The following is a 26,266-nucleotide window of genomic DNA, read 5'->3' on the forward strand; positions in this document are numbered from 1 at the left end:
CCCGCCCTTCCATTGGCCGCCGGCGTTGAATTTTAAACGCTGCCGCCCTGCCCCTTGGCAACTGCATCCCTCTGCGCCCGCCGATTGGCCACCGCCTGGCACCGCCTCGCACTCTGATTGGACGAGGCTCGGCCAGTGCTGGCCGGCCGCTACCGAACTGCTACTTTCAAAAGCGCCGGGGCCGGAGGTGCGGGGACAGCGGCCGGGCATAGGTGAGTGGGGAGGGGACAACCCGGGCGTGGGTGACTGGGGGGGACGACCTGGGGATGGGTGAGTGGGGTCTCCGGGGGCTGCGGGGGAGTGGGCAGCGCTGGGACCCCTAGGCGGTGGCAGGCGTGGGGACCCTGGAGGGTGCAAGGGAGTGGGCGCCTCCAAGACCCCCGGCTCCCCTAGGGAACTCCGGGGGGTGCAGGGGAGAGGGTAACTTTGGGACTCCCCACTTCTCCAGGGGACCCTGAGGGTTGTAGGGGAGTGGAGATCTCCAAGACCACGAGCTCTGCGAGGAAGTGCAAGCCCTTGCATCCTTCTCTGGGATGTAGGAATCTGGGAGTTGCCTGTCCCACCTCGCCCAGCAGAGTGCTTTTGGTGGCGGTCTTTGGGGTCCATGTCCCTTCCTCCCTGGACTCCTAGCCAGACTTGTCCCTTGCCTGGGCTTGTCTTGGGGCACTACCCTCCGGCCGTGCTCAGGAAAGGGGTCAGTCCCCCTGTTCCGCCCCAAGATGGGCGGGTGTCCCTGGAGGCAGGCCAGCAGCAGCCCCCATCACATCCTGCTTTGCCCCCAGCTTGCTCGCAGAGACCAAGGGAGAGGATGCCGTTGCCACGCAATGCCAAGATGCTGACTACCAAGCAGTCCCGAGCAGGCAAGGTAGGCCCTGCTACAGAGAATGTCGACCCCGAGAAGGTGAGCACCAAGCCAGGCGAGGGCTGTAGGGGCACTTCTGTGGGGCAGCTGACCACTGTCTTCTAACAGCCTCTCTTGCAGGAGGAGAGCTGTCATGCCAAGAGGTCTTCGTCCTCACCCCAGGGTGGGCCCAAGAAGAGATCAGCATTTGGGGACATCACCAATGTGAGTGCTTCTGTGAGGGTGGGAGTTCTGGTGCCCACCGTGAGCCCCCCATGGTGGGGGGGCATGCCCCATGCCCATTAGGAAGAGGAGAGGTCTCCCTGCAGGGCATACCTTGTTTTCCACTGTGCAGCCCCTATATCCCCCTGTTCTGACCCAAACAGGCTCACAAGAACCAGGTGGTGGCAGGGAAAAAGGAGCCTGTGAAAGTTGCTCCACCCAAGGCACAGAAGGCACATAATGCCTTGGGAGTGGCCAAGAACAACGAGATCAACCTAAAAAAGTGAGTAGCTGGAGGCAAGGGTTTGCTGCAAACTTGTCCCATGGGGACAAGTAGTGGGGGTTCCCTTGGGTGATGGAGACCCTGCCAGATGCAGGGGAGAAATAGTATATCTACTACAAATGGCATCAGGTTGTGCCAGGGGAGGATTAGGTTGGCTATTAGGCAAAACCTTCCCCAAAAGGGATGTCCAGCCCTGGCACAGGCTGCCCAGGACAGTTGTAGAGTTACCTTCCATGGAAGGATTTAAAAGTCATGTGGATGTGGCTCTTGGGGACATGGTTTAGTGGTGGGCATGGCAGTGCTGGGGGAACTGTTGTTCTCAATATCTTTAACGGTCTTTTCCAACCTTAGTGATTCTAAGAGTCTGTGGGTATATTTTAGGTGTGGTTTGGCCCCTTCCTGAAGCAGCAAGAGTCTCTGGAAGGCCCCTTTCAGCCAAGAAATTTGGCCAATGATTTATGCTCTTGTCCTTCCCAGGTCAATGAAGAAAACTCCCCCAACAGCTCCTGCAGAGCCCAAAGTGAATCCTGTGCCAGAGAAGCCGGTGTCTGTGCAGGAACTAAAGCCTCCTGAGGAGAGGGTAGGGACCCTGGGCTGCAGCATTGCCCCAGGCCCATCACAGCACTGGTCTGTGGCTGCCACTGGTGGTACTGAGGCACCAGGCAGTGCTCTGGACCTTGGAGAGACTTTGGCCAGCGTGATGGAAAGCTGGGGAGGGGGGGTAAAGCACACCACCATCTTCCTTCAAGAATCCTCCCATGGGAAAGAGTGGGGCAGGGACTGCAGGGTGATGAGGGCAGGTAGGAAAAGGGGGGTGCAGAGGGGCAGCAGCCTTGCCCCAACAAGGTGACCAGCACCCACAGGGCCTCCCCCTTATTGCTGCCTCTTCCGTGCCAGCAGGTACCAGCAGTGGAGGACATTGACAAGGAGCAGCTGGGTGACCCCTATGCCAATGCAGAGTATGCCAAGGAGATCTTTGAGTACATGCGGGAAAGAGAGGTGTGTGATGCCTGTCCAGGGGGTGACAGTCCTGTCTGGGGAAGGAGTAACTGCAGGCAGGGCCACTGACTGCCCAGAGGCTCTGACCACCTGGCAGGGGCCTGCACGGGGTGGAAAGGGGCTTGTTCTGAGGGTGGGGATGTTTGCCCTGTCCCTGACAGCTGGCTCTTTGGCAGGAAAAATTCATGCTTCCTGACTACATGGAGAAGCAGACAGACATCAGTGGGGATATGCGTGCTATCCTTGTGGACTGGATGGTGGAGGTGCAGGTGAGAGGGCACAGCTTTCTGCAGAGCAGCCCCCATGCTGCCTTTGGCACGTGTGACCTTAGTGTGCTGGCAGAGGCTCCTGCAAGCATTCCCAGTGCAGAGCTGATCCTCCCCCTGTGTGGGCTAGGGATGAGCCTATATCCCTCCCTCTGAGCCTGGCCTATGGGCACCCCTGGCCTCTGTGAGAGCTGGGTGGGGCTGGGCAGGCCTAACTTCTGTCTGACACTCTGTTATGACCCCCGCTCTCATTCTTGCAGGAGAACTTTGAGCTGAACCATGAGACACTGTACCTGGCTGTGAAGCTGGTGGACCACTACCTGGTGGAGGTGGTGAGCATGAGGGAGAAGCTGCAGCTCATTGGCTCCACTGCCATCCTCATTGCCTCCAAATTTGAGGTGACTCTTTGTGTGCTGTCCTGGGGTGCAGGGGCAGAGGGGCTGTGCCTCTCTTGCCCCTGTGGGGTTTTGGAGAAGGCCAGGCCACTGCTGAGAGCTGCTGAGATGGCATGTCTGTCATGTTCCTCCTTCCTGTCCCAAGGGCTGCGAATCCAGTCATGGTGGGCTGAATCCTGTCTCCTGGTGTCACTGGAGTACCACCTTTTCTCTGCTCTGCAGAGACCATCAGGATACCTTAGTTCACCTCATGCAGGCATGGAGTTAAAGCCAAGGGCTGGAGGAGTGCGGACATCACACAAGTCCCACAGGGTGGTGTTAACAGTCCTTGCTGAGTCTGGCAGCACATGAACACTTACAGGGCCTGTGGGATGGGTAGGATCTCCTGAGTGGGGCCAGGGTGAACCCCCACAGGGGTGCTGAGCAGTTGTGCCCCCGCAGGAGCGGTGTCCACCATGTGTGGATGACTTCCTCTATATCTGCGATGACGCCTACAAGCGGGAGGAGCTTATTGCTATGGAGATGAGCATCCTCAGCACCCTCAAGTTCGATATCAACATCCCCATCCCCTACCGCTTCCTGCGGCGCTTTGCCAAGGTGAGTGCATTTGGAGGGTGGGCTGGTGTCCAGGTGTCTCCAGGCACCCCTTCTGTTGGCTCCATGGGATGGTGACTTGCATTGCTGGAGCTTCAGGCTCCCAGTTGGCAGCAAGGAAACTGTCCAGGTCCCCTCAAAAGGGTTGAGGGTGGTGGTTTGTGATAGGCTGGGTGCGTGGGATCTCTGTCTTGTGCCCCAGAGGCAGCATTCTAGATCCCAAAAAGGCTGGGAAGGGGAGCAGCATTGCTCAAAAGTCTGAGCCTTTCCCTGCCCATTGGCTGTAGTGTGCCCGTGCCACCATGGAGACACTGACACTGGCCCGCTTCCTCTGCGAGATGACCCTGCAGGAGTACGACTATGCCCGCGAGAGCCCCTCGAAGCTGGCTGCCAGCTGCCTGCTGCTGGCACTTACCATGAAAAACCTTGGGGGCTGGGTGAGTACCTGCCTAATTCCCTGTCCCTGCTGAGGCACCCTGGGAGGCATGGCAGTGGTGTGGGAGGCAATGGACCAGTGAGTGGGGTGATGCTCTAGGGCTATGATCAGATTTGGATGCTGGACAGGGAAGATGATGGCTGTCCTGTCATTGAGAGGACACAGCTTAGCCCCGCTGTCCCCTTGCAGACCCCTACACTGGAGTACTACAGTGGGTACAGTGCCCAGGACCTGCACCCCCTGGTGAAGAGGCTGAATTTCCTCCTCACATACCAGCCCCACGACAAGCTGAATGCTGTGCGCAGCAAGTACTCGCACAGGTGAGTGTCACGGGGCTCTGTCTCAGGCTTGTCCCTGCCGCAAGGGGTGACACCACCAGCATGCACCCTGGGGTTCTGTAGGGATCTGGGAGCCCTGGAGGATGGGTGTCAGGGCTGTGGTTGAGCCCTAAGCCAACATGTTCCTTCCAGGGTCTTCTTTGAGGTTGCCAAAGTCACCCCCATGGACATGCTCAAGCTCGAGGAGGCACTCACTAGCTGCTAGCCCTACTCTGTAAATAAGCCTGTAAATAACGGGGCGCCCTCAAGCAGGGTGGTACCATGTACATAAATAATAGTAATTTTAACTGAGGAGGGGGGGAAAAAAAGTCATGTGTAACTGTTAATAAAATGTGTTTGTCATACATGCTGGCACTGTAGACTGTGAGCCTCAGTACTGTACTTCCCCTCGCTGCGATGAGACAGAGGGTGAGAGCAAGGTGATGGGTTGCATGATGGGGAGCAGGAAGCTCAGGTGTGAAGACTGGAAAGGTATTGCCAATGCCCTCCCCCCCACCCTCACCTTCCCCTTAGTAATGACACTATGTGAGCAGCAGCAATGAGTATCTTCTCTCCAAATATTTACACAGCTTAAATACCCATGTGGGGAAGGGGAAACTTTGCTTTGGCTCCAGCTTGAGCACACAGAGGGTGGCCCCAGCTCCTATAGTGACCCTGACAGGGCTAGACCCGTGGTCAGACCATATCACCTATGGGGTTAGACCTCTGTTTCAGTGTCTACAGCCCCACAGGCTGAGGGAGAAGCAGTGGCTCCAGGGACACTGGGGACAGACAGATAAAGCAAGGCAAGCGGGGGGAGGGGGGGGGCTCCATACATATAGGGCAGGGACCTGTTCCCCTACCCAACCCCTGTTCCCTGGGGGCAGCACCCACCCAGTGCCTGGGCTGGGCTGCTGCCCTGCTGCCAGCCTAGGGCACGTTGCTGAGCTCCTTAATGGCCTGTAGGATCCTCTTCATGTGGCCCACTTTGGTAATCCCCAGGTCCTGCAGGAAAGAGAGAGGAGGTGATGCACTTGCAGGGGGCAGCCCTAGGCTCCTGCTAGTGGACAAGCCACAGGGTGGAGGATGAGGCTCAGCCCAGCTCCCCATGCTCTCCCTTGCTGGAGCATAGCACTTGCTTGAAGCCCTCTGTCCTTTTGCAAACACATCTCCATGCCTGAATGCAGGTGAGGATAGGGTTCTGTTGATACTGCTGTATGTGTATGGAGCTTTGCAAGCTGGAGGACCAAGGCCACCCCCCTCCCTTGCCTCCCAGCCCCTGTGCACAAGCTGCACAAGCTCAACCCTGCAGACCCAGGTATAGGGCCAACCTGCCACCAGGAGGGATAGGGAGAGGAGGGGAGGGATGGAGGACACTATGCTCCCTGGGGCTGGGGGTCCCTGAGGAGGCACAAGGGGGTTGTACCTTCAGGTCTCTCCTCTCCAGCAAAATCAACTCTGAGCCCTGGATGTCATGCCGGATGAAAATTTCTCTGTATTCCCCTAAACCGAGTGCTTCCAGCCAAGCTGCCACCTCCTCGGAGCCCCACTTGTCTGCTAGCAGGGAGGAAAAGCACAGTGGTGGACTGCTGGGGCCTGTGGAGGCAGTGGGATGCAGGCAGGGCAGGCAGCCTGTGGTCAGCAGCCAGCATCCCCCTCCCACCCCTGGCTCCAGCAGGGCCAGAGGCCAAAGCCTGCTCAGGCTGTAGAGGTCTCTCCTCTCCTTGGCTTACTTATGCAATACCTGAGCTGCTTCCCCTCAACCAGACCCTCAGTCATGGACAAGGGACTTACCCAAAAAGCTGAGCTGTACCACAGCCCCCTTCTCCCCCTTGCCAAGGAGTTATGGGGTTGGGGAGCTCTGCACGTCTGATATCAGAAAAAGTAAGCTGTAAGGGGCTCTTGGTGACAAAGGCAGCCAGGCGCTGCCCTGTTCCCCCTTCCTGAGGATCCTTCCCCAGCATGCCCAGGACAGGAGACTGAGGGATAGGTCAGCACAGGGGAGTCCTTTCTAGGACGGACTGCACCACCTGTTTCTCCCTGGCACACTGCTCACTTTACCTGGGAGTGCACTGTTTGTCTTCTGCTTCTGCAGCTTGTCCTTCTCCTTTCTGGGCTTGGGGATGTTGAGACGAAGCTTAAAGCTGCCCTTGTTGGCACTGCCGGCACCTTCCTGTGAAGAAACCAGGCTTGGTGGGGTGCTACAGCTCCCTGAGGCCAGACTGTGGGCTATGCCACACCCCAGTCCCTGTGCACCCACCTCCTCAGCAGGGTGGGCAATAGGGCCCAGCCAGTGGATGTCCAGCAGCCGCTGCAACTCCTGGCCCAGCACACTCAGGGGGCCATGAAGTGCCTCCTCCTCCTGCGGCGAGTCCAGCTGTGGGGGACAGGGATCATACCCAACCCTGCTGCTACCCCCAGACGTACCAGCCCTGGGGGACTTTGGGTGCTCTCCAGCCCCCCACTCACCGCCTTCCCTTCCAGGAATGCCCTGGTCTCAGCCCACAGCTCCTTGATGCTCAGCACGACCTCCACAGCCACATTCCTGCTGAGAAACTGGGGTACAGAGGGGTACCTTGAGCGGCAGGGCCCCAGGGGACCTGGGTAAAGGCTGCCTTACACTTCCACCCCTAGCTCACCTCTGAGGTGCCAGCAGCTTTGTGGGAGAGGGCTTCACTCAGTGCCAGGGAGCTGGCATTGACTGCATGCGCCAGCTCCTGCTCCACGGCTTTGTGGGCCTTGGCTGCCTCATGGATCCTGCAGGTGCCAGGGGCTGGAGGTCAGGGCTCCCCTGGGCTGGGCAGGCACCTTTGCATGGCCGCAGCACAGCTCTCCCTTCCCTGTGCCCACCACATTCCCCTTTTCGCAGTCTGACCTGGCAATGAGGGTCTCAGCGACCCGTGAGACCTGCTGCAAGAGGCTGCTCTCCTCCTCGGTCAGATACTCCATGGACTGCTGGGAGCTGAGCCGTGGCCGTGTGGCTGCTCGGTAGCTCTCCCCTCTTTGCTTGTCCTCCCAAGACTTGAGGGTGCTTTCAAATGCCTGCAGGGGACAGACATGGCCCCTCTGAGACGGTCACACCTCCCCATGTCCCAGCATGGTCCTGCTGAGCACCCCAAGCTCACCCGGTCCCTTGTCAGCATCTGGGCTCTGTTCTTGTGCTGGATTTTGATGATGCCGGGTGGCTGGATCCAGGCCTCTCCATCCACCTGCACTGGGACACCCTCGTCCCCCCGGATAGTGATCTTCACCATGCGGCACTGTGGGGCAGACAGCCCAGGGGTGGCATCAACGGCTGCCAAGCTGAGCACAGCTGCACTGCCTCAGGCTCCACTGCTGCCCCAAAAGCTTTCTGGCACCACTTGTAGTCCTGCAGGGTGCCTTGTCACTACCTGTGCGATGCGATGGTGCTGGAGGTTGATGACCCGTGACACGGCCATCTGGATGCTGCCAAAGACTGCCACCACCTCCAGCTTCTTGTCATCAAAGGATGGAGCCCCAAAGTTCTGTAGAGGACCACTACATATGAGACTTCCAAAATCAGTTCATTTTGGGACCCAGCTTTTCCCCCATGTGTGCCCAAGGCAGGGACTCCCCAGCCCTAGGGTTTCTTAGGACTGGGGAAAGGACGTCATGCCACCCAACTCATCACATGGTACTGGCACTCACATTGTCCTCCTTGGTGCCTCCCCAGAAGTTGATGCCGCCAGCATAGCTGGGGATGTTGAGGACAGCAATGCCCTGCAGGCTGGGCAGTGAGATGGGCACCCCGTCACACTGCAAGAGAGGGCTGAGCCTAGGGGGCTGCTGTACTACTGCCCCTCCCACCCTGTCCCTGTTCTCCCAGCCCTGTACCTCCAGCTGTACCCGCTGCTCCAGGTTCTTGTAGGTGCGCTGCAGGAGCTCCTTCGTGCCTAGCACCCCATACCACATCATGTTCTTGGTGCGGCTGCTGTGGGGCAAAGTGGAACAGATGAGGGGCTGTGGGCTCCCCACCGCCTGTCACAGGCTCCGCACCCTTCCCAGGGCACTGGGCTGAACAGTCCTGGACTGTTGGCCCCACCTTAGTTTCCCCAATTCCTGCTGCCTCCCAGGAAAGCCAAGGTGCAGCATGTTGCACCCAGATTTCAACCCTTCCATGCCAGCATAGCAATGTCCCTCTATCCAGGTGCAGAGCAAGTAACTCTCACCAAGCCCTCATGTCTTCACCCTTCTGGGGTGTTTGCAGCCTGCCACCAAGGGGTGCTCATCCCAGTACTGGGTATAGGTACAAAATCTGCTGCAGGAAGGATCCCCAGCACAGTAGCACCAAGTCACCCCCTTGGCATCTTAATGGTCCCTCCTGGGGCAGGCATTGGAGAGCCAGGGCTACATGTTTTTCCTGGGGGAAACCTGTGGGGTTCCAGCAAACCTGCACTTCTTGGGGTGCTCATCGCGTTTGTTGTTGAACTCCAGGGAGATCTTTGCATCCAGGCCGATGCCAAAGTAGTTATTCATGACACATTTCTCCAAGAAGTGGCTGAAAGCAGCAAACAGGGAAAGCAGGTTGAGTAGTAGCTGCACATCGGTGACTCTGGGTTGGCACTAGAGGATGGGGTGTAACACCCACTGGAGCAGAACAGCTGGCACTAGGAAGCCTGACCAAAGCTAGCAGGGATGGCTGCATTTCCCTCAGCTGCCATGGCAGGACACCCATGGCACAGCCAGGACCTGCCTGCACTGGGCAGGCGGGAGCCCCAAGCTCCAAGCATCAGCCAGAGATCCCACACAGGCAGGCTCCCCCAGCATGGGCACTGCTTGGTCAGGGAGGGCCCGGTACCAGGGATGCCACACTGGTGGGCAGGGGCTGCCACAGCAGCCTCCTCAAAGGGGCAGTGTGGCACCAGCTCTGCTCCTGCTCTGTGATGGGCAACAAGAGTGAGCCATGGTCTCTGGGGCAGGCAGAACACTTGACTCACAGGGTGCTGGGGTCTTCAGGGAATTGCAAGCTGCCAAAGGTGTCTGGCCGGTCCAGGATGATGGAGGAAGATGCAGAGGTCACCGTCACCCGCCGGGAGCCTGGCCAGGGTGGACAGAGAGGTAGCTGCCACGTGGGTCCTCACCCGGAGCCCATCCCACGACTCACGCCCATGCCCCCACAAAAAGCCATGTGCCCTGCTGGCATCTTACCGAGCTTCTCCTCCTCCTTGTTGAGCTCCTCCGAGCTGTCCTTGCTGGGGCCCACACTGCCCTGATAGGCTTGTGTCTGCTTGTTCTGCTCATCCACAGCTGGATCCAAAGAGGGGCATGACAGGGAGTCTGGGCAGCCCTGTGGCCCCTCCTCAGGTCAGCCCTGTGGGCTTGTGCCAGGAAGGACCCAGGCTGGGGCCACTGCTGCCATCCCAAGGAGCCCAGGGGAGAACAAAGGCACGGGTCCAGCACCAACCCACTGTGGCTTCACAGCCCCTGCCAGGCTGCTGTTGCTGCAGCAGCATCAGGGAAGCTGCCAGCTCCCACCACCCCCTCACCTTTCTCTGTCTGCTCAATGATTTGCCGCAGGGCTTTCTTCAGGCTGTTTGCCCGCAGCATGAGCTGCTCCTTGGATTTGAAGATGCGAGGCATGGGGCTGGGGTTGAAGCTGCCACCTTTCTCCTGGTCCTTGACATCAGCATGAGTGGCCTGTGCCATCTCTTCAGGGACCATGATGGCCTGAGCCTCCTCATTCAGCTCCCGCACCAGCGAGTCCAGCTTCTCATTCAGCATGGCGCACTGTGGGACACCTACCCCACTCAGCACCTGGCACAAGCTGCTGCCCCCCACCAGTGCTGGGCACTTCCCTGGACACTATGAGTGCCTGGATACTCCCAAGCACCTGGACACCCCATGCCTGGGCACCCCAAGCATGGCACACCCCAATACATGCACAGCAAGAGCATAGGCCCACGGAGCAGACCCTCCCCAGCTCAGGGGCTGTGCCACCAGCTTGACTCAGCCCTCCAGCTCCCCTGCAACACACCTTCCGTGCCATCAGCTCAGCCTCCTGCTTGTTCTCCGTTGCCCTCTTGTAAGCCCGCCCAACTTCGGTCACAAAGTCATTGACAGTGCCACAGAGGAACCTGCCAAGGGAAGTGGCTGGAGGTCAAGAGGGGCATGGCCAGCGAGGCACAGATGCCAGCCAGGGGGACTGCTGGGATAACACCCCCTGCTCCAGAGGGCCAGCACCAGGGTTATCTGCCAGGCACCAGCACAGTTGGCAGCTGACAGCCTGGTCGAGAGGGGTGCAGTGCCCCTGGGGACATGCCCCAGCCCAGCAAGAGGGCTCTGGCACTCCAATCGACAGCCCCCTCCTTACTTGGCAGAGGAGATCACCACTGAGTGCTTGTCCGACTCCAGGATCTTGGCCAGGTGGAAAGCAACAGAGTCAGCGTAATGGGAGATCTGGGCCTGGGGGGCACAGGTGGAGACAGTTGGAGCCCTGCCACCCTGCCATGTGCCCCACTCAGGCATGGAGCTTTGCCGAGCCAGCCTTGGACTGGGGATGACCAGCCCTTATTCAGCCCACTCCCCACTGCTGAGGGCAGCCATGCCCATACTGCTGGGTAGAGGGGAGGTCAGTCACAGCAGGAGGGAAACTGAGGCAAGGGGCTGAAGGGAAAGCACACAGAAGAGTCCAAAACAGCTGGCCAGTGGCAGGCTAGCTCTACCTCACCTGCTGCCTGCTCCCAACTGCACATACCAGGCTGAGACCTGCCAGGCTCATTTCATTGCATGCAGCTGACTACCAGCCCCTTTGTACCCCAATCCCCAGGGACCCCCAGCATGACCTCTTCCTGGGCCATCCCTCCCTGTGTGCCCCTGAATTGGCTAATAGCTTGAACAGGAACCTCTCCTTTAGCCTGCCCTGCCCATCTCAAGCCCTCAAATGCCAACAGTTCCCACCTGGATGTTGGAGTCCCCATTTTCCTCCTCCTTCAGGGCTGAGGGGGACTGCTTGGGAGCCTCATAGGTCAGCACACTCCACCTGCCAAGGAGAAACCATGGCTGCTTGCCATCTTCTGGCCCCCTAGCCCAGGGACAGGCAAGGAACTGGGACAGGTTGCCCAGGAGATGCCAAGGTACGGGGGAACAGAGAGGCATGTATTCTGTGCCCTGCTCACCGGTCCAGCATCTTGGTGGTGGCCCTTTCCAGCTTCTCCAGGATCTGCAGCAGCTGAGTGTCATCGTCACACAGGCTGCCCCAGCCCAGGACCCGTGCCAGGTCATTGCCAGTCCCCAGTGGCAGGACACCCAGCTGACACTGCAGGAGAGAGACAGTGGAGGACTCAAGCAGCCCCCAAAGGCACCTGTGACACCCCCAACCCTGCCATGCCCATTGTTCGGCAGCACCTAGGGCACACAGAGGGGTCCCAGCTGGGCTGGGTGCCAACGCTGGGGATGGTGTCACCCTGCATTAGCAATGCCAAGCACTCCCACTCACCTGTTTGTGGAGGCCAAGGGCATCGATCTCAGAGAGCACCCAACCCACGCTGCCATCCCCACCACAGACCAGGATTCTGAAGGTGGAGAACTTCTGGAAGAGGCGCAGCCTGGGTGGGGGGCAAGGAGAGAGGGACTGGGCACTGTGCCAAATGCCCACCGGGGTCCCACCAAGGCAATTCCAGGGTGCTCAGGCAGGTGCTTACCCCAGGTGTGGGCCCCCATTCATGAGGTCAAAGACTTGGGCTGGGTTGAGGAACTGCTTGAATTTGCGCAGAAACTTGACACCCTGGTTGTCCCCGCTCTTGGAGTTGACAAAGGCCAGGAGAGGACTGGAGCAGGTCGAGGGGCAGGTGGCTTTCCAGAAACCTGCAGTAAGCCCAAACACGTCAGCCCCGGTTCTCACTCCTCCCCACAGACACTTCAGGAGAGCAGAGTGTGGACACTCCATCTGTGCCAAGCCCAATCTGTGGGGTGCTGGGGCAGGAGGGCCAGCGATGGGGATGTCCGGGGGATAGTGAGGGGCAGAGGGAAGAGAAAGCACTGTGCTTTTAAAGAAATGAGACGGGGAAAGAAATGAGATGGGGAAAGAAATGTGCCCAAGGCAGAGAAGGATTGACAGCTGGCCCAGAGCCCGCACCCGCCTCAGGCACATCTTGGCCATCCCAGTCCCCTGGCTGGTGTCTGCAGGCTCCTTCCCTTGGCAGACCCAGCAATGCTGCAGCAGGGACCGCATCAGCTGTCACCGCCACTGGCACCAGCCCCACAGCCATTGCCCTCAGAGCCCCATGGGCTGCAACCAGGAGCCCCAGCACCCCCACCACAGCAGGAGCATGGGGGAAACATCCCCACAGCCCACCCCCTCCTTGCCTGGCCACCGCTCCATCTCCACTCCCAGCCCAGCCGAGCAGAGCAGATCAGTAACACAAAGCCCTGGGAGCTGCTGAGTCAGAGCGTGGGCTGCAGCGGAAAAGCTTGCTGCCAGCAGTACCCATATGATGGAGCAGGACAGCATGGCAGGACAAGGGGGGGACTAAGGCCTTGCTGAGCTGCTCCCAATTGGGTGGGCAACAGTCACAGCCACGGATGTCTGGGCTGCTGGAGAGGGAGAGGGCAGAGATGCTGCCAGGGATCAGCCACCAGCAGCCACGGCTCTGAAGCTGAGGAGCAGCTGCGTTACCCTGACAGCATCCCAATGAGTAACGAGAGGCAAATGAACCACCGGCTGAGCTGAGTGGTGAAAAGCATTAAAGAACGAAGAAAGAAATATCCGGAGGAGAAGAACAGATTTTGCTCAGCGGAGGCCAGCTGGGCCCCTCAGGAGAAAGAGACAGCCGAGGGGGTCCCCCCACGCTCCACATGGCTTCTCACTGCAGTGTCCCGTGCCAGGGCAAAGCTGTGCTCTGCACTACCAAAAAACAGCTGAGCTTCAGACACTGGGAAACAACCCAAGCAAGAGCTTCATCCTGCCTTGAGAGATGCTGAACCATTGAGGTGCAACAGAGGACAGTCCACCTCAGGGGTGTAGGGCTGGCACCGCTGATCCCAACACAGAGGGACCGTATCCTGAGCCACTGCAAGAGATGGCCTTGCAGGAGCAACTAAAGTCACATGCGAGCAAGAAGTGCCACCCCAAAGCCCATAGAATACCACCAAGCCCTGGAGCAGAGTGCAAGGCCACGAGCGGCCTTCAACCAAGGGAGGGGCATTGACTCTGGAGCCTACAGATGGTAGTGTTCCTGCTGCCCCACAAAACAGGCACAGTGCCACAAGTCAAAGCCTCCAGAGGAGCTCAGAGAGCTCAGAGCCGTATCCCAAACAGCGTGTCCCCTCTGCCAGACCAGCCCTGTGCTCTCCAAGACTCACCATCAGAATCGATGCTGTTCAAGGCAGTTGGCGGGATGATGGACACTTTGTACTGGCCCAGGGGGCACCTCTTGCCAAGGAGCTCCTTGCAGGCACTGTGAACCTGGAAACACAGGGACACCTGTATGAGCAAAGCTGGGGGACGCAGCACCAAAGTCCCCAGCATCAGCTTTCCCAGAGATGCACATAGGAGGGGCAGTGCTGACTGTGCTGGGAGAGGGGTGGGGACAGGAATGGATACATCCTTACGATGGCCTTGCACCAGAGACACCGCCAGTCCTGCAGCCTCCGGACACTGCCACAGGTCCGGTCACAGACAGCGCAGCGCGCGCTGACGGGCAAGTTCCCCTCCAGCCACTGATGGGGCATGGCCACCTGCAGAGAAGGGCAGCCACCAATGGCATCCTGCACACTTGAGGGACAGTGTCATAGGCCACCTCTTTCCCAGGCACCATGGAGGTGGTGCCACACAGCAGGGCAAGGCAGGTCAGGGACCCCTCCCATGTCCTCTCATCCCTGCCCGCCTGGCCCTTTGAAGCCATCAGCACACGAGGCAGGACAGACATGTCCCCAGAAAATGTCTGGAGGTGGCCCCACTTGGACAGCAAAAAGGGATCCTGATACAGGGTGTCAGAGGATGTGTCCCCAAGCTGTGTCCCTGCAGAGCCAAGCGCAGAGGCCACACAGTGCAGGGGACAGCTACGGTTTTTTCCTGCTACCTGATCTGGGCACAGTGAGGCCAGTTCTGCTGGTGGCTCTGTCCTGCCAGGATCCCTGACAGGGACTCCCCTGCTTACCCCATCCTCATCCTCGATGATTTCAATGCCGATGGAGGCCAGGGTTGTCCACTTGCAGTTGTTTGTGGCTCTGACGGCACAGCGCTTGTGTGCCTTGAACTTGCAGACTGCATGGAGGGGAGCAGTGAGGAGCAGGGAAGGTTCCCACAGCATGCATAGCCCTGGTCCCAAACCCTTCTGCATCTGGGGATGGCAGGCAGTGGGCATCACCCTGCACCACACCTGCTCTGGCCCAGCCTTGAGAAGCTGCCCTGCTCTGATCCCAGCCCCTGCCCACCTCCCAGCAGGACCCCAGTACTGACCTTCACAGGAGAGGCCATGGGAGGTGACCCCTGGAAGAGCTTCACGGCACACATTGCAGAAGGTGGGGCGGGCGTGGGAGCAGGCGTACCAGTTGTGCATGCCCGAGAAGTGCTCCATGTTGAACTGTGTGGCCTGGAGGCACAGCCCTGCCCCATCAGTGCCTGGGACCCTCAGCTGGCACTCCCTCCCTCCTGGCCCCTCAAGTCCCCCCAGCCCAACTCCTGTCCTCCTTGTGGGACTATGCCAAGGACAGCAGCTGTTGTCTGGCAGTCAAAGGCACCCAAACAGAAACATACTCCACATGGAAATATGGATCCACGCAGCCCCCTGCCCACATCACCTCATGGATCTCCCACTTCTGAACAGATTTCAGGGCAGTGATCCAGTCCTCCATCTCCTTCCGGTTCTCCGCACATAAGATGAGCTTCCGGAATGGTGTGATCACCTGCAACAGCCACCATCCCCACGTTCTCTCGCAATGCCACTGCCAGGCCAGCCAGAACCCGGCACAGACCCCAGCAATCTCTGGCACACCAGTGCCACTTCCAGCGGCAGGAGACCATGCTATGGGGTGCCCCACGGCTCTGGGGGGATGAGGGAGGTCTGCAGTGCCTCTCCACAAGGTGCTGAGATCTCTACAGGGTGCAGTTGGTAGCCCCACACCTCCCTCACCGTGAAACTGTTGTTGATGTTCTTGGTGCTGGTCTCGGCCACACTGGCATCAGACAGGTCCACCTCATCAAAGATCAGGGACTGCGAGGGAGAAACCAGAGTCCCAGTCCACCAGGCAGGGATCTCTGTCCCCTCCTGGGCTGGCAGGCTCAGGTTCCCCCTGACTGAGCATGCTGGAAGCACCCCCCAGCCTACCTTGGCATCCTTAGCATAATAGAGAGTCCTGCCCCGCAGCTTGAAGTATCGTCTCTTCCACCTCTGGAAGGAGCTCGTCTGCTTCAGCAACAGCCCCTCCTTTACGCTCTTCTGCAGAGACCACAGTGTCCTGAGCTCCCGTAGACCCCAGGATCACCAAAGCCACCATTTTCCCCTGTGATACCAGTCCCTGGGTCCCCAGGAGCAGATTGGACATTCTGGGGCTCACTCTCTGCTGCATATATCAGGGCAAATTATGTTCCCTGCCCACCATCGCCTGAGCACTGGGCACTCCCTGTGATACAGAAAGATGCTGCTGGGCATGGCAGGGCTGGAAGATGCAGGTCTCCAGCAGTGCAGAGCCTCCACTGCTGATGCTTCCTCTCCATCCCCAGGGCAGTGCCTGGAGATCCTCACCCTGCTGCAGCCTCCCTAGAAGCCAAGGGCAGAACTGGGGCCAGGAGAGCTTCCTTTGAGGGGACACCAGTGCCCCAGAGATACCAGGACTGCATCTTGGAAGTGGCATTACCTGGGCACTATGGCCCCAGCTGGTTTGGAGAGCAGACAGCCAGGGAGCAGCCAGCTCTGCCTGGCCCCCACAGTCCCTGGAGGGGACAACCTGGGGCTGAGAGTAACCCGCAGCAGGCAGAGCATCCCCTGCAGCACAGCACATCACTGCAACCTGGCTGCATGTCCTCTGCCCTCCCCGAAACACAGCACCTGCCAATATTTACCCTCCTCGCAGTGGTGTTTACAAGACTCAATTAATTAGTGTTTGAAACATGGCTATGAGCCTGAGTGGGGCAGCAGAGATGCTCTGGCACTGCCTCATCTTTGATTGTATCTTCTTTAAACACCACCGGCAGCCCCGTTCAGCTGCTGCTCTGCAATTAGCTGCCACAGTGGTTGTATCCAATCCAGGCACACGATGACAAGCCACATTTAACGGCAAATTAGCACTGGGCACGAGGGCACAGCGAGAGAACCATGGCCCTGCGGCTCTGCAATCCTGTGCCAACCCATGTGCTGCAAGAGGTGGCACCCAGGCACCTGCCAGCCTGCAAACACACCAGCCTCAGGTCTCAGTCTTAATCTACTGCCCCATGGCTCTGAACCAGATGGCCAAAGCACTAGGAACAGCAGGAGTCTTCAAAATCACAAAGAAGCCAAAACCACACCCGGGGTGTGGCTCCCTGAGCCTCAACTCCCCAAATGCCTAGCCCTCCCAAACCTCCCTGGGGCACCCATCATGTTGTTCCCTGCTCTCTTCCAGCTTAGAGTTTGAAGAGGGATGTTTTAAGCCTTTATCACATCCCAAGACTGGTGCAGAATTTGGCTGTGGTCAACCACCACGATGCCTACGAGTGTCCGTACAGGTTCAAACAGCCCAGTTGTCCCCAGTGCCAGCACTCCGGGACACACTGCATCCTTTCCCTGGCTTCTCAGCTGTGAGAGTGCAGAGGGGTCCTTCCAGCGGGGTCCAGCTGTGACCCCCAGATCCACACACAAACCATGCACCCTAGCAGTCCTTGTCCCACACCAGGCGGGGACAAGCCAGGGTCCTGCCATAACCAGGTGGGATCCGGCCCCAAACGGCACATCCACCACACCTGGCTGCACTCACCAGGCGCAGATGCTGTGTTTGCTGCAGTCATTGCTGTTTCTGCAAAGGACAGGCAGTGTGTGACAGCAAGGAGTGGCATGGGAAGCTGTGACGGGGGGAGCAGGAGAACAGGATGACAAGGAGAAGGAAGAAGAGGCGGGTCCATGATGGCGCCATGAGGGCTATCAGAGCAGGGGCTGGAGCCAGCTGGGCATGGGCACTCTGCCTGGCTCCAGGGCCACGTGGGTGGCAGGATACAGCAAGGACGGCTGCCCGGGAAGGTGGCACCCATCCTGCAAAGGAGGGTCAGAGCTGGAACATCCCCAGCAGCAGCTCCTGACAGACAGCAGCAAAAAGGCATCACCTAGCCCCAAGATGTCACAGTCCTGGCCATTCCAGGGACAGGATGCAGCTGCCCTGAAAGGCAGAGTCCCCCACCTTCACCACAGTACCCATCAGAATTTTACAACACTTCCAGTACCATGGCTGGGGGGAGTGTGCCTCAGTTTTCCACCAGTGCAGACTAATCCCTAGCATCCAAACATGGGGTGGCAAAATTGGTGCAGAGAAGCTCAGGAGACACCTCTCCCCACGTGCACCCTTGAGGTCTGCTTTGGGCATCAAAGCCCAAGCCCTCTGCGTCGCCATGTGCAGCATCTTGCTGCACAACTCCTCATGTCAGCAGCTGCCCATCCAGGCTCCATCATCCCTGGTGTTTGATGCCATGTGGTACAGGCTCCATTGGTGCCAGCGTGTTTTCCTCCTCCCTGGGAAAAATAAGGCAGGTCCCCTCTCCAAAATGAGCCCTGGAGCCCAGCTGTCCCATGCTGCCTGGGGAGGCACACAAGTCTGGGGTGCCAGAGGGCTGTTTTGGGATCTCACTGCGGCGAGCCACCCGCCTGCCTCATTTTTTGACCATGGGTCTCAGCCAGGAGCACCTGCTCCACCTGCTGGGGCAGGGAGCAGCTCCCAAATGGCTCCGTGGTTTTGGACCCCCTGCCTTTGGAATGAAGAACAGAAGGAGACCTGAGAGGCACCTGATAACCAAGGCCAGCAGCAGGCCCAGCCACACAGTGGGAAGCCACACTGCAGCAGCATTGCTGAGTGAGCCCAGTGTTTTCCCTTTGCAAACAGGAAAGGGGTGGGGATGGCAAGGGCAGACAGGCCATGCCAGGATGGCATCACCCCTGCTGTGCTGGCTCCCCGAAGCCCTGTCCAGGGCCCCAGGGTCACCACAATAATATAGTCCCCTATATAGTAAGTGGCAATTAGGTACCCTAGAGCTCAAAAGAGCTGGAGCTGAGCACCTGCAGGGACTGCCTCTTCTTCCTGGAGAGTTTCGGGGACAGTGGCAGCCCCTGGCCACTGGGCTGGGAACTCTGCACTGGTCACTGCACAGCTGTAAGCACAGTGTGCCACCCACACCCCAAAACAAACCCAAGCCCCTCCACTCACCCCAACCACAGCTTTTCTGTCTGGAGAGCCCCAGGAAGCACTGCAGGGAGCCTCAGCAAAGCCAGTGCTGGCCCCATCTCAGCAACCAAGGTGGTACACCCAGAGCCACATACAACCTGACCAGCAATCAGCCAGAGGCCAACTCCCCTGTGGGGCTCTGTCCCAGCACTCCACTGCCCCCTCCTAAGGTCCTTCCCTGCTCTCTCCAGCCCAGGAGACTCAGTACCAGCACTGAGGGGATCCTGGAGGCACAGGGCAGGAGGGCAAAGGCAAGAATGGAACCATACAGCATCTGCAGACATACTACCACCTCCAGCTCAGATGCAACTGAAGTGGCAGTGGCAGCAGAGCCTCAGAGGGGACACAGCTAAAAATGGCCCTGGGAGGATGGCCAGACATGTGGCCTGCCAGGACTGGGCTGGTTCCCAGAGGCCATCATGCCACAGGCTGGCTGTGTGCTTGGCACAAGCAGGGGGGCTTGAAGTGCAGCCCAGGGGAGCTCAACACCCTCCAGCAGGGATTCTTCCAGATCAGGCTACAACCCAAAATGCCAGCCCTTCCTTCAGCCCTAAAGCAGAGCCCCAGGATGCTGCTTTGTTCTGTCACCCCACTCTCCCAGCTCTGCCACTACCATTCCTGGGAAGAGCCCATTGTGCAGCCAGGTCTGACCACAGCTGGGGCAGGAGGGTTCTCCTGCTGGGATCAGCTTGGACAGCAAAGGAGCACCTGGAGAAGAGCCAGGAGGGTTGGTACACAGGAATGCCGGCACATATGGCTGGTGAGCACCACACTGTCTGCCCACAGAGCTGGCCACCCTACACCACTCCTGAAGGGATATACTTGTCCCTGTGACCACACGATGCCTCACCCGGTAGGAGGAGAAGAGAAAGAGGATAACCTGTCAACACACCAACCTGCATTGCACCAGCATCATTCCAGGCAGCCACCCTCCTGCTCCAAATGCAGCAGCCCACTCAGCACAAGCCGGGGTCCAGTTGTATCAGAGCTCATCCCCCAGCTGAGACAGCAGGCACCAGGACAGCAGAGGAAAGCTGGCAGCCCTCAAACAGCCCAGTTGCAGGGCCTCCACCAGCTGCTAGGCACCCTGTAGGCTGGAGTCAGTTGGAAACCTTATCAGGCTTTGCGACACAGCAGAGCTCTTCCGGGACTGGGCAGTCAGGGGGCTCGGTGCCTGATGGGTGTTATAGCCGCACAGGCTCAGCTGCTCCCAGGGGATGGACCTTTCTGCCATTGCAGGACCAACAACAATATCCCTTCCCTGTGCTGGGTAGATGCTTGAAAGGAGATTCCAGCACCAGTCCTGACAAGCCATCACATGGTGCTCACAAGGTCATTGAAAGGGGACAGAGAATTAACAGCAGGAGAGGAATGAGGAAAGGAGCCCCCAGAAGAAAGGCAACCCCCCCTACACCTCATCATCCAGCAGCTGCTTTTTAGAAATGAGGTCATGCTTCCCTATCTACAGCCGCATCGGTCCCCAAGCATCCTGCTGGCAGGCATCCTACATCAGCCCGACCCGTGCTGGTTCCCCCCTGCCCCTTGTGCCCTCCCACTCTGCCCAGCAGGGGTGGGCAAGAGCTGATGGGCAAGAGCGACATTCTCATAATGGAAAAAGTGAGTGGGGAGAGGGCACAGTGCTTGAGAAACATCACAAACATCCGGCTAGTGACTCTGGGGCTATCTTCACGCCCCAGGCACCAGCTTGGCAAGTCCTGATTAATGAGAGCAAGCCCAGCCTCTTTGGTCTCAGACAGTGTTTTCTTGTGTTGAGGTGCAATTTCCTATTTTATCATCTCTGTCCACTGGCAGACATCACCAGAAGAGCCTGGTTCCCTCTTTGCTGCACCCTCCCTTTCAAAAACTGGGGACTCCTTGGTTACAGACTCTTCTCAAGGCTGAACAGTCCCAGCTCTCCCAGGCTCTCTCTGTATGAGAGATGATCCAGTGTCCTAGTAGTGTCAAGTCTGGAGGATGCACTGCCCAGGAGCCATGGTCCACCCTCCTGCTGCAGGAGAAAGGTTTCCAAGCCTGGCCCCAGCAGCTCTACCTTGCTTTCTTCATCTTTTGGCCAGGATGTAGCCCTCAGTGGGCAGCCTTGCCCACAGCCTGGCTCTACAGCACTGTCTCACCAGGCTCCCTACAGCTGCCCAACACCCCAGTATGCACAGGTACAGCTTGCTCCATTCCTGGGGCACCCTGAGCCTGCAGGATGCTCAATGCCTGCAGCAAGGACAAGGAGCCCTCATTCCCCAGGGTGCCAATAACCCCACTGACCCCCCTGAGCCCCATGGGAGGATTCTGGTGGGTCACTCAGCCCCACCAAGCAGCTGTGATGCATCTCAAGATCAGGAATTCAGGAACACGATCCCCCTTTCCAAACAGCAGACAAGCCATGGTGGCCCCTGCCCACCATGGCCATGCACATTGTGCCCACACCACGGGCAGCCCTGGATCCCTGGCATGCACCCCACTGTGGCCCCCTTGATGCCTCCACCTCCCAGCTCTGGTGCAATTACCCCAGGACCTGTCACTCGCTGAACCAAACAGTGCTGCTGGATCACTCTCTGCCTCCACTCAGCTGCTGGGAGAGCCTGTGCTGATGCAGTGCCGGGAAATGAACGCCCCAGCCACATGGGCAGGATATGACCCACCACCCCCAGCAACTCAAATGTGTTGGTGCACCCCAGAACCAGTGCCCCCTCTCTCCCCTTCACCTTCTCTCCAGGCCCAGCCCTAAAGGGACCAGTGCCGGGAAGCAGCATCACATACCCCTCCCATGCTGCCCTTGCACACCTAAAAGCTGGTACAGGCAACTGGCAGCCCCCAGCTGCATTGAGGAGGAGGAGGAGGGGCATCAACAAGACCCCATCCATCCTGTAGCCTTTCAGTCCAGCAGGGGCACCTGCATCTGGCAGCTGTTTTTGTCACTGAGCACAATGACCTCGCCGCCTCCACGCCAATGCTGGCACAAAGCACCCCTCAGGGTGTCCACAGTTCCAGCCTGGAAAAAGCCGAGCTGGGGGTGTGGAGTGGGGGGACATGATTGATGTGGAGGCTTGAGGAGGGGATGGGGGCATGGGCATTCGGAGCACAGAAGCACTGGGACTAGGGAGCAACAATCAGAAGGATTCAGCAAAATGATCCTCACCTACTCCTGTCCCAGGGGCTGGACAACAGCCTGGCATGAGAGAAGCTGCCTGCTTCTATCACCAGAGACCAGGGTCTCCCCAGTCAGTGTGGATGGACAGTGGGGTGGGACCTTTCCCAGCCCCTCAAAATGGCAGGCTCCTATAGACCCTCTCCAGCACCCCACCCACCACATATGACCCAAAATAGGACCATGTGCCCTGACCCCCCCACCACCGGTTGTTTCAGGACCTGCCACTCTGGCACTGAACTCTCCCTTATTAACTGTGTTCATTAGGTACCTGTCCCTGGGGGTGCAGGCAATGGTTCCCTCCCCCTACCCCAGCCCCACCTGGGTGACAGGGGTATCAAGATCGCTCAGGAAGGTGCGTACCACGGCACACACTCTGTGGCTGTAGCTTGGAGTGACAGGCAGCACATCCGCCACGGCAGGGCTGTGAGCCAGGGACAGCCCAACCTGGGTGGCAGCAGCAATCTCATCCAAAAATCCTCATCTCCATAGGGAAGGAAGGAGTCCACCCAACAAGGAGCCAGGCTGGCAAGTGTGGTCCTGCCCATCTGGACCAGGGCAAAGGCATCCTCAGGAAAAACACTGAACTCCAACACTGAGGTGAAAACACTGAGGTGGCGGGGGAGGCATACACAGCTCACTCTCAGGCCCCTCCAGCTCTCACCCTCTCCCCCGGCTCCATCCATGGGCTGTTAACCGAGACATGTCATTTCCGCCTGCCCATCCATCACGCCACCTGCCTCCTCTGGCACACTGCACAGCATCACCTCCTGCATGGCTAATTGCTGATGCCAGGCAGGATGTGGGCAGCGGCCATGGCAGGCAGGGAAACAGCCTTTCCCCCACGTGCAGCCTGTCAGCAGCGAGGCCAGAACCTGCTGGTGGTATGGGGGGGGGCTTTGGCATCTGGGCTGGGGCTCAGAGCATGCTCGTGTTCCTGTGCTGCTGCTGTAGGACATGGGCATAGCCCAGCCATCTGCCCCTTCCTCTCAGATTTCCTGGCATTGATGGCTCCCTGTGATGTCCATGTGCCCCACAGCATGGCAAGTGCTGCATGGCAAACTCCAGTGGCTACTGCTGCCCTTCTGGAAGGGTGCTGAGGGCTCACACACAGAACTAAGCATCCCCATGACCCTGCTCACTGGCCTGGCTTCCCACCATGCCTCCCCTCCAATATCTTGGACTCAGCATAGCCCTCTACACCCACCTGGCAGCCAGCCTGGAGAGGGAAGAGTTGGTGCCAGCCTGCTTCAAAGAAGGGGAAATTGAGGCATGTTCCTTGATCAGCCAGAGGGACTCAGTAAGAGTCCCCTCAAAACCCCATGCTCCAGAAATCTCTTCTGCCAAGTGGGAAAATCACACAGTACCAGGTTGGGAGCATGCAATTTCCATACCCCTGAGCAGGCATCCTCTGGCCCACGTCATGCCAGTGCACCAGTCTTGGCACAACAGCCACGCCAGGGCCAGTGGAAGGGGAGCCTGCCCCAGCCCCAAGCATCCCCAGAGCTGCCACCAGACCCAGTACACTGCCCCATTCCCCTTCCTTCATGCCCTCAGCACCCAACACCAGAGTCCAGTGATACTCCCCTGCCCCACAACTGCATTCCCATGCTGTGTTTTCAGAGCTCTCCCCTCTCCCTGGAGCAGCACAGCCACCAAATCCACACCAAGGGTTGGCTGGCACTGGAAGCTGGATGCAGGGGGATTTCTAGCAGCCCCCGTGTGCCACCCAACACTGCAGGCACTGCCTTGACTCACTCTGCCACCTCCTTCCTGCAGCTGAAAGGTGGATGCAAAGGGACCACTCGCCCAGCATGTCATCCAGAGCATCCTCCCAGCGCTGTGTCTGCATCCTCCCTCCCCAAAATGTCTCCCCCAAACCTCCTTCTCTCCCTGCTTCCCACCTGGTCATTTGGCTCAGGTTATTTCTCCCTGTATTGCATTTCACTGTCCCAACCTGGGACACCTCTGACCACACACTCCTGTTTGGCTAAAGGCACCACACCCCATATTTTGTAGGTACTATCAAAATAGCTTCTTCTGAGCAAATTGTCACACACACACACACACACCCCCACACCCCCACACACACACCAGCTGCTCTCATGCTAGTGGCCAAGAAGTATGAGTGTCACGTCTGACCTCAAAGGTGCTCCCATCCATCCAGCAAACCACCACTGAGGACTGGATCTGTGGGAATGGGGCCCGCAGGGGAGCTGGCACAGCCAAATGTATCTGGGCCACTAGGAAAGATGCAGGTTCCATTTTGCCACCCACCAAGCTCTGCACACGCAGTGCCTGCAGCAGGGTGTGGGATCCCAGGAGCCTACAGAACTGACATGACCCTAAATCTCAGCTCCAGAGCATCCATGGGGCAGAACCTCCCAAAAAGAGTCCTCTTCTTCCAGGAACAGGTAAGGGTAACCCAGGGGATACAAACGCAGCACGAAGGCAATGTGGTGGAGGCTGTCCAGGTATGGGAGAGACCCTGTTCCTGAATGGTGGGATAAAATCCGTGCTTCACAGCCCCACAGGACCAATGCTGACACTACCACTGTGGGGTTTGCATGTTTCTATGTGCCCTCCCACAGGGCAAAGGGGGCCAGAACCCTCCCAGCTCTGTCTGGGTCAAGTCTGTCAGCAGCAAGAACCTGGTACTGATTTACACCCTGGAGAAGGTGAACTCACTCCCCTGCCCCATTCTCAGCAGTGACCCTACACCCAGTCAGCCCCTCACCCCCAGCATCCCACACCTCTGACCTTGCTTCTCATCTGCCCCGAGGTGGAAACCTTCCGGATGAGCTTGTGGGAACTGTCCTCCTGCTCGCCCTCGCTGTCGGATGACTCCTCACCACCCACCTCGGGTGAGATGGGTGCCAGCTTGTCCGAGTCCAGGGACGACACTGATTCCCGGGTCTTCCTCAAGAACAGGTCCCCAGGCACCAGCTTCTCAGCCATCTTCCCACCTGGCTTGGCTCAGAGCTCTGCAGCCTCCTGTGACAACCCTGAGAGGACAGGGATACATAGGAGTGGAAGAAGAGCCCTGAAGGGGGATGCATGGCCCCTCATCCTCTAGGGCTCTGACAGCTGGGAGGTGCAATCCTGGAAATCAAGGGAGATGGCGCTTCCTCGCCCAGGAATGACACTCAGGGTGGCATCCTTGCAGGCAAAGTTTTTCCTCCTTGCCTTTTTTCAGTGTCTCAACTATTCCTCAGCCTACCTGGCATCCCAACGTTGTCCCTGGCTTGGGCACAGGAGACTGTGGCTGCCCCATGCTCGGGCATTGGTACATTGGTGCATAGAGGGGTGGAACCGCTTCCCGCAGCTTGTGCTAGTTTCCCTTGTTGCCCACCCCCGAGGTGCTGGGCTGCCCTGCGTGGCCGGGGACAGCGCAGGGATCCCCATGAAAAGCAGCAGCTGGACCCCGCCACCCGTCTGGCTCTGGCAACTGGGGAGGGATGGGTGCACCTCCCGCGCCCGTGGGTCGCCAGCCCCGAGCAGGTGACTGCGGGTGGGCTGGGATGGAGGGGGCAGCGCGAGGTTCCCGCATGCGGGGAAAGCCATCTCCCCACGGCATCCCTGCCGGCCCCGAGGGCTGAGGAGGAACTGGGGGGGCACCTACCTGGACGAGCGAGCCTGGACGGCTGCAGGGCTGCCGTGCCCGGGCCGGGGGTGGCGGGGGACACCCCACGGCGCCGTGCCGGGCCCCACGCACCTACCGCGGGCGGGCTCCGCCGCGCCCTCCCCCTTCCCCGCGGCTGCCGGCAACCGCGGTGCCGTCTCTCCGCGCAGCAACAAGCGTTGCGGAGAGGGTAGACGAGGAGAGTGAGGGCAGCGTGCTGACCCTCCCCCTCCCTAGGTGCATTGCCTCCTCCAGCCTCAGGGCTGCCGGGTGCCGGATCCCCGCCGAGCATCCCGCAGCACGCCCAGGCGGCGGAAGGCGGAGCGCCCCCCGCCCCGCACACACCTTGCACGACCCGAGCCGCCGCCGCCGCTGGTGCAAGGTCGCTCTTTCTCCAGCCCCGGCCCGCCGTCCGCAGCCCCCCCGGCCCCGCCGGGACGTGCCTCCGCAACGGCCCCGGCCCTGCCCCTGCCGCAAGCCCCGGCCTGCTCGGCGCGGCGGGCGCTGCTGCGCGGCGCGGGCGGCCCACGCACGGCCCCGAGCATGCGGGCACAGCGGGCACCCGCGCGCCGCCGCGCGCATCCGTGTGCGGCACCCGCGCGGGCACGGGAGAGCACGTGCACACACGTGTGCACTGCCCGCCCACGCGGGCACGGCGGGCACACCCGGCGTGGGTGTGCTCACGCACCACCACCGAGCACATACGTGTACGCACTCCCGCACTCACCCAGGCACGCACAGCCCCGGCGTGGGCACGCACACACACA

The 26,266-nt window shown here is 59.3% G+C and overlaps 2 protein-coding genes across 4 annotated transcripts; one reads left to right on the forward strand and one right to left on the reverse strand.

The window, feature by feature from the left end:
- The first annotated feature begins 75 nt into the window (after positions 1-75).
- CCNB3 (cyclin B3) lies at positions 76-4,733 on the forward strand. Of its 3 annotated transcripts, none has more exons than XM_048319386.1 (12): positions 76-212; positions 783-901; positions 971-1,066; positions 1,228-1,346; positions 1,824-1,926; positions 2,244-2,345; positions 2,522-2,614; positions 2,872-3,009; positions 3,448-3,603; positions 3,888-4,037; positions 4,226-4,356; positions 4,507-4,733. In XM_048319386.1, exons 2-12 carry the CDS (start codon positions 809-811, stop codon positions 4,577-4,579), a joined length of 1,254 nt encoding a protein of 417 aa, XP_048175343.1. In that variant the 5' UTR covers positions 76-212; positions 783-808; the 3' UTR covers positions 4,580-4,733. The 3 variants fall into 3 exon arrangements, with proteins under 3 accessions (XP_048175343.1, XP_048175341.1, XP_048175342.1); XM_048319384.1 differs by having other exon boundaries at positions 134-212; positions 2,247-2,345; XM_048319385.1 differs by having other exon boundaries at positions 134-212; positions 983-1,066.
- A 167-nt stretch (positions 4,734-4,900) lies between these two features.
- On the reverse strand, positions 4,901-25,777 carry LOC125333138 (diacylglycerol kinase delta-like). Its single transcript, XM_048318810.1, is given in 30 exon segments — positions 4,901-5,358; positions 5,780-5,910; positions 6,415-6,526; positions 6,614-6,777; positions 6,780-6,909; positions 6,993-7,110; positions 7,229-7,395; positions 7,479-7,613; positions 7,746-7,859; positions 8,023-8,130; positions 8,209-8,305; positions 8,765-8,872; positions 9,312-9,411; positions 9,523-9,621; positions 9,861-10,101; positions 10,349-10,448; positions 10,685-10,776; positions 11,272-11,353; positions 11,490-11,629; positions 11,810-11,918; positions 12,015-12,177; positions 13,675-13,777; positions 13,924-14,049; positions 14,472-14,578; positions 14,774-14,906; positions 15,115-15,219; positions 15,447-15,527; positions 15,642-15,752; positions 24,638-24,882; positions 25,500-25,777. Coding segments are annotated over 29 exon segments (3,549 nt in total). The 5' UTR covers positions 24,836-24,882; positions 25,500-25,777; the 3' UTR covers positions 4,901-5,283.
- Between the last annotated feature and the right edge of the window lie 489 nt (positions 25,778-26,266).

The sequence above is a fragment of the Corvus hawaiiensis genome, chromosome 14, assembly GCF_020740725.1.
Source record: "Corvus hawaiiensis isolate bCorHaw1 chromosome 14, bCorHaw1.pri.cur, whole genome shotgun sequence".
NCBI classification, from domain to species: Eukaryota; Metazoa; Chordata; class Aves; order Passeriformes; family Corvidae; genus Corvus; species Corvus hawaiiensis.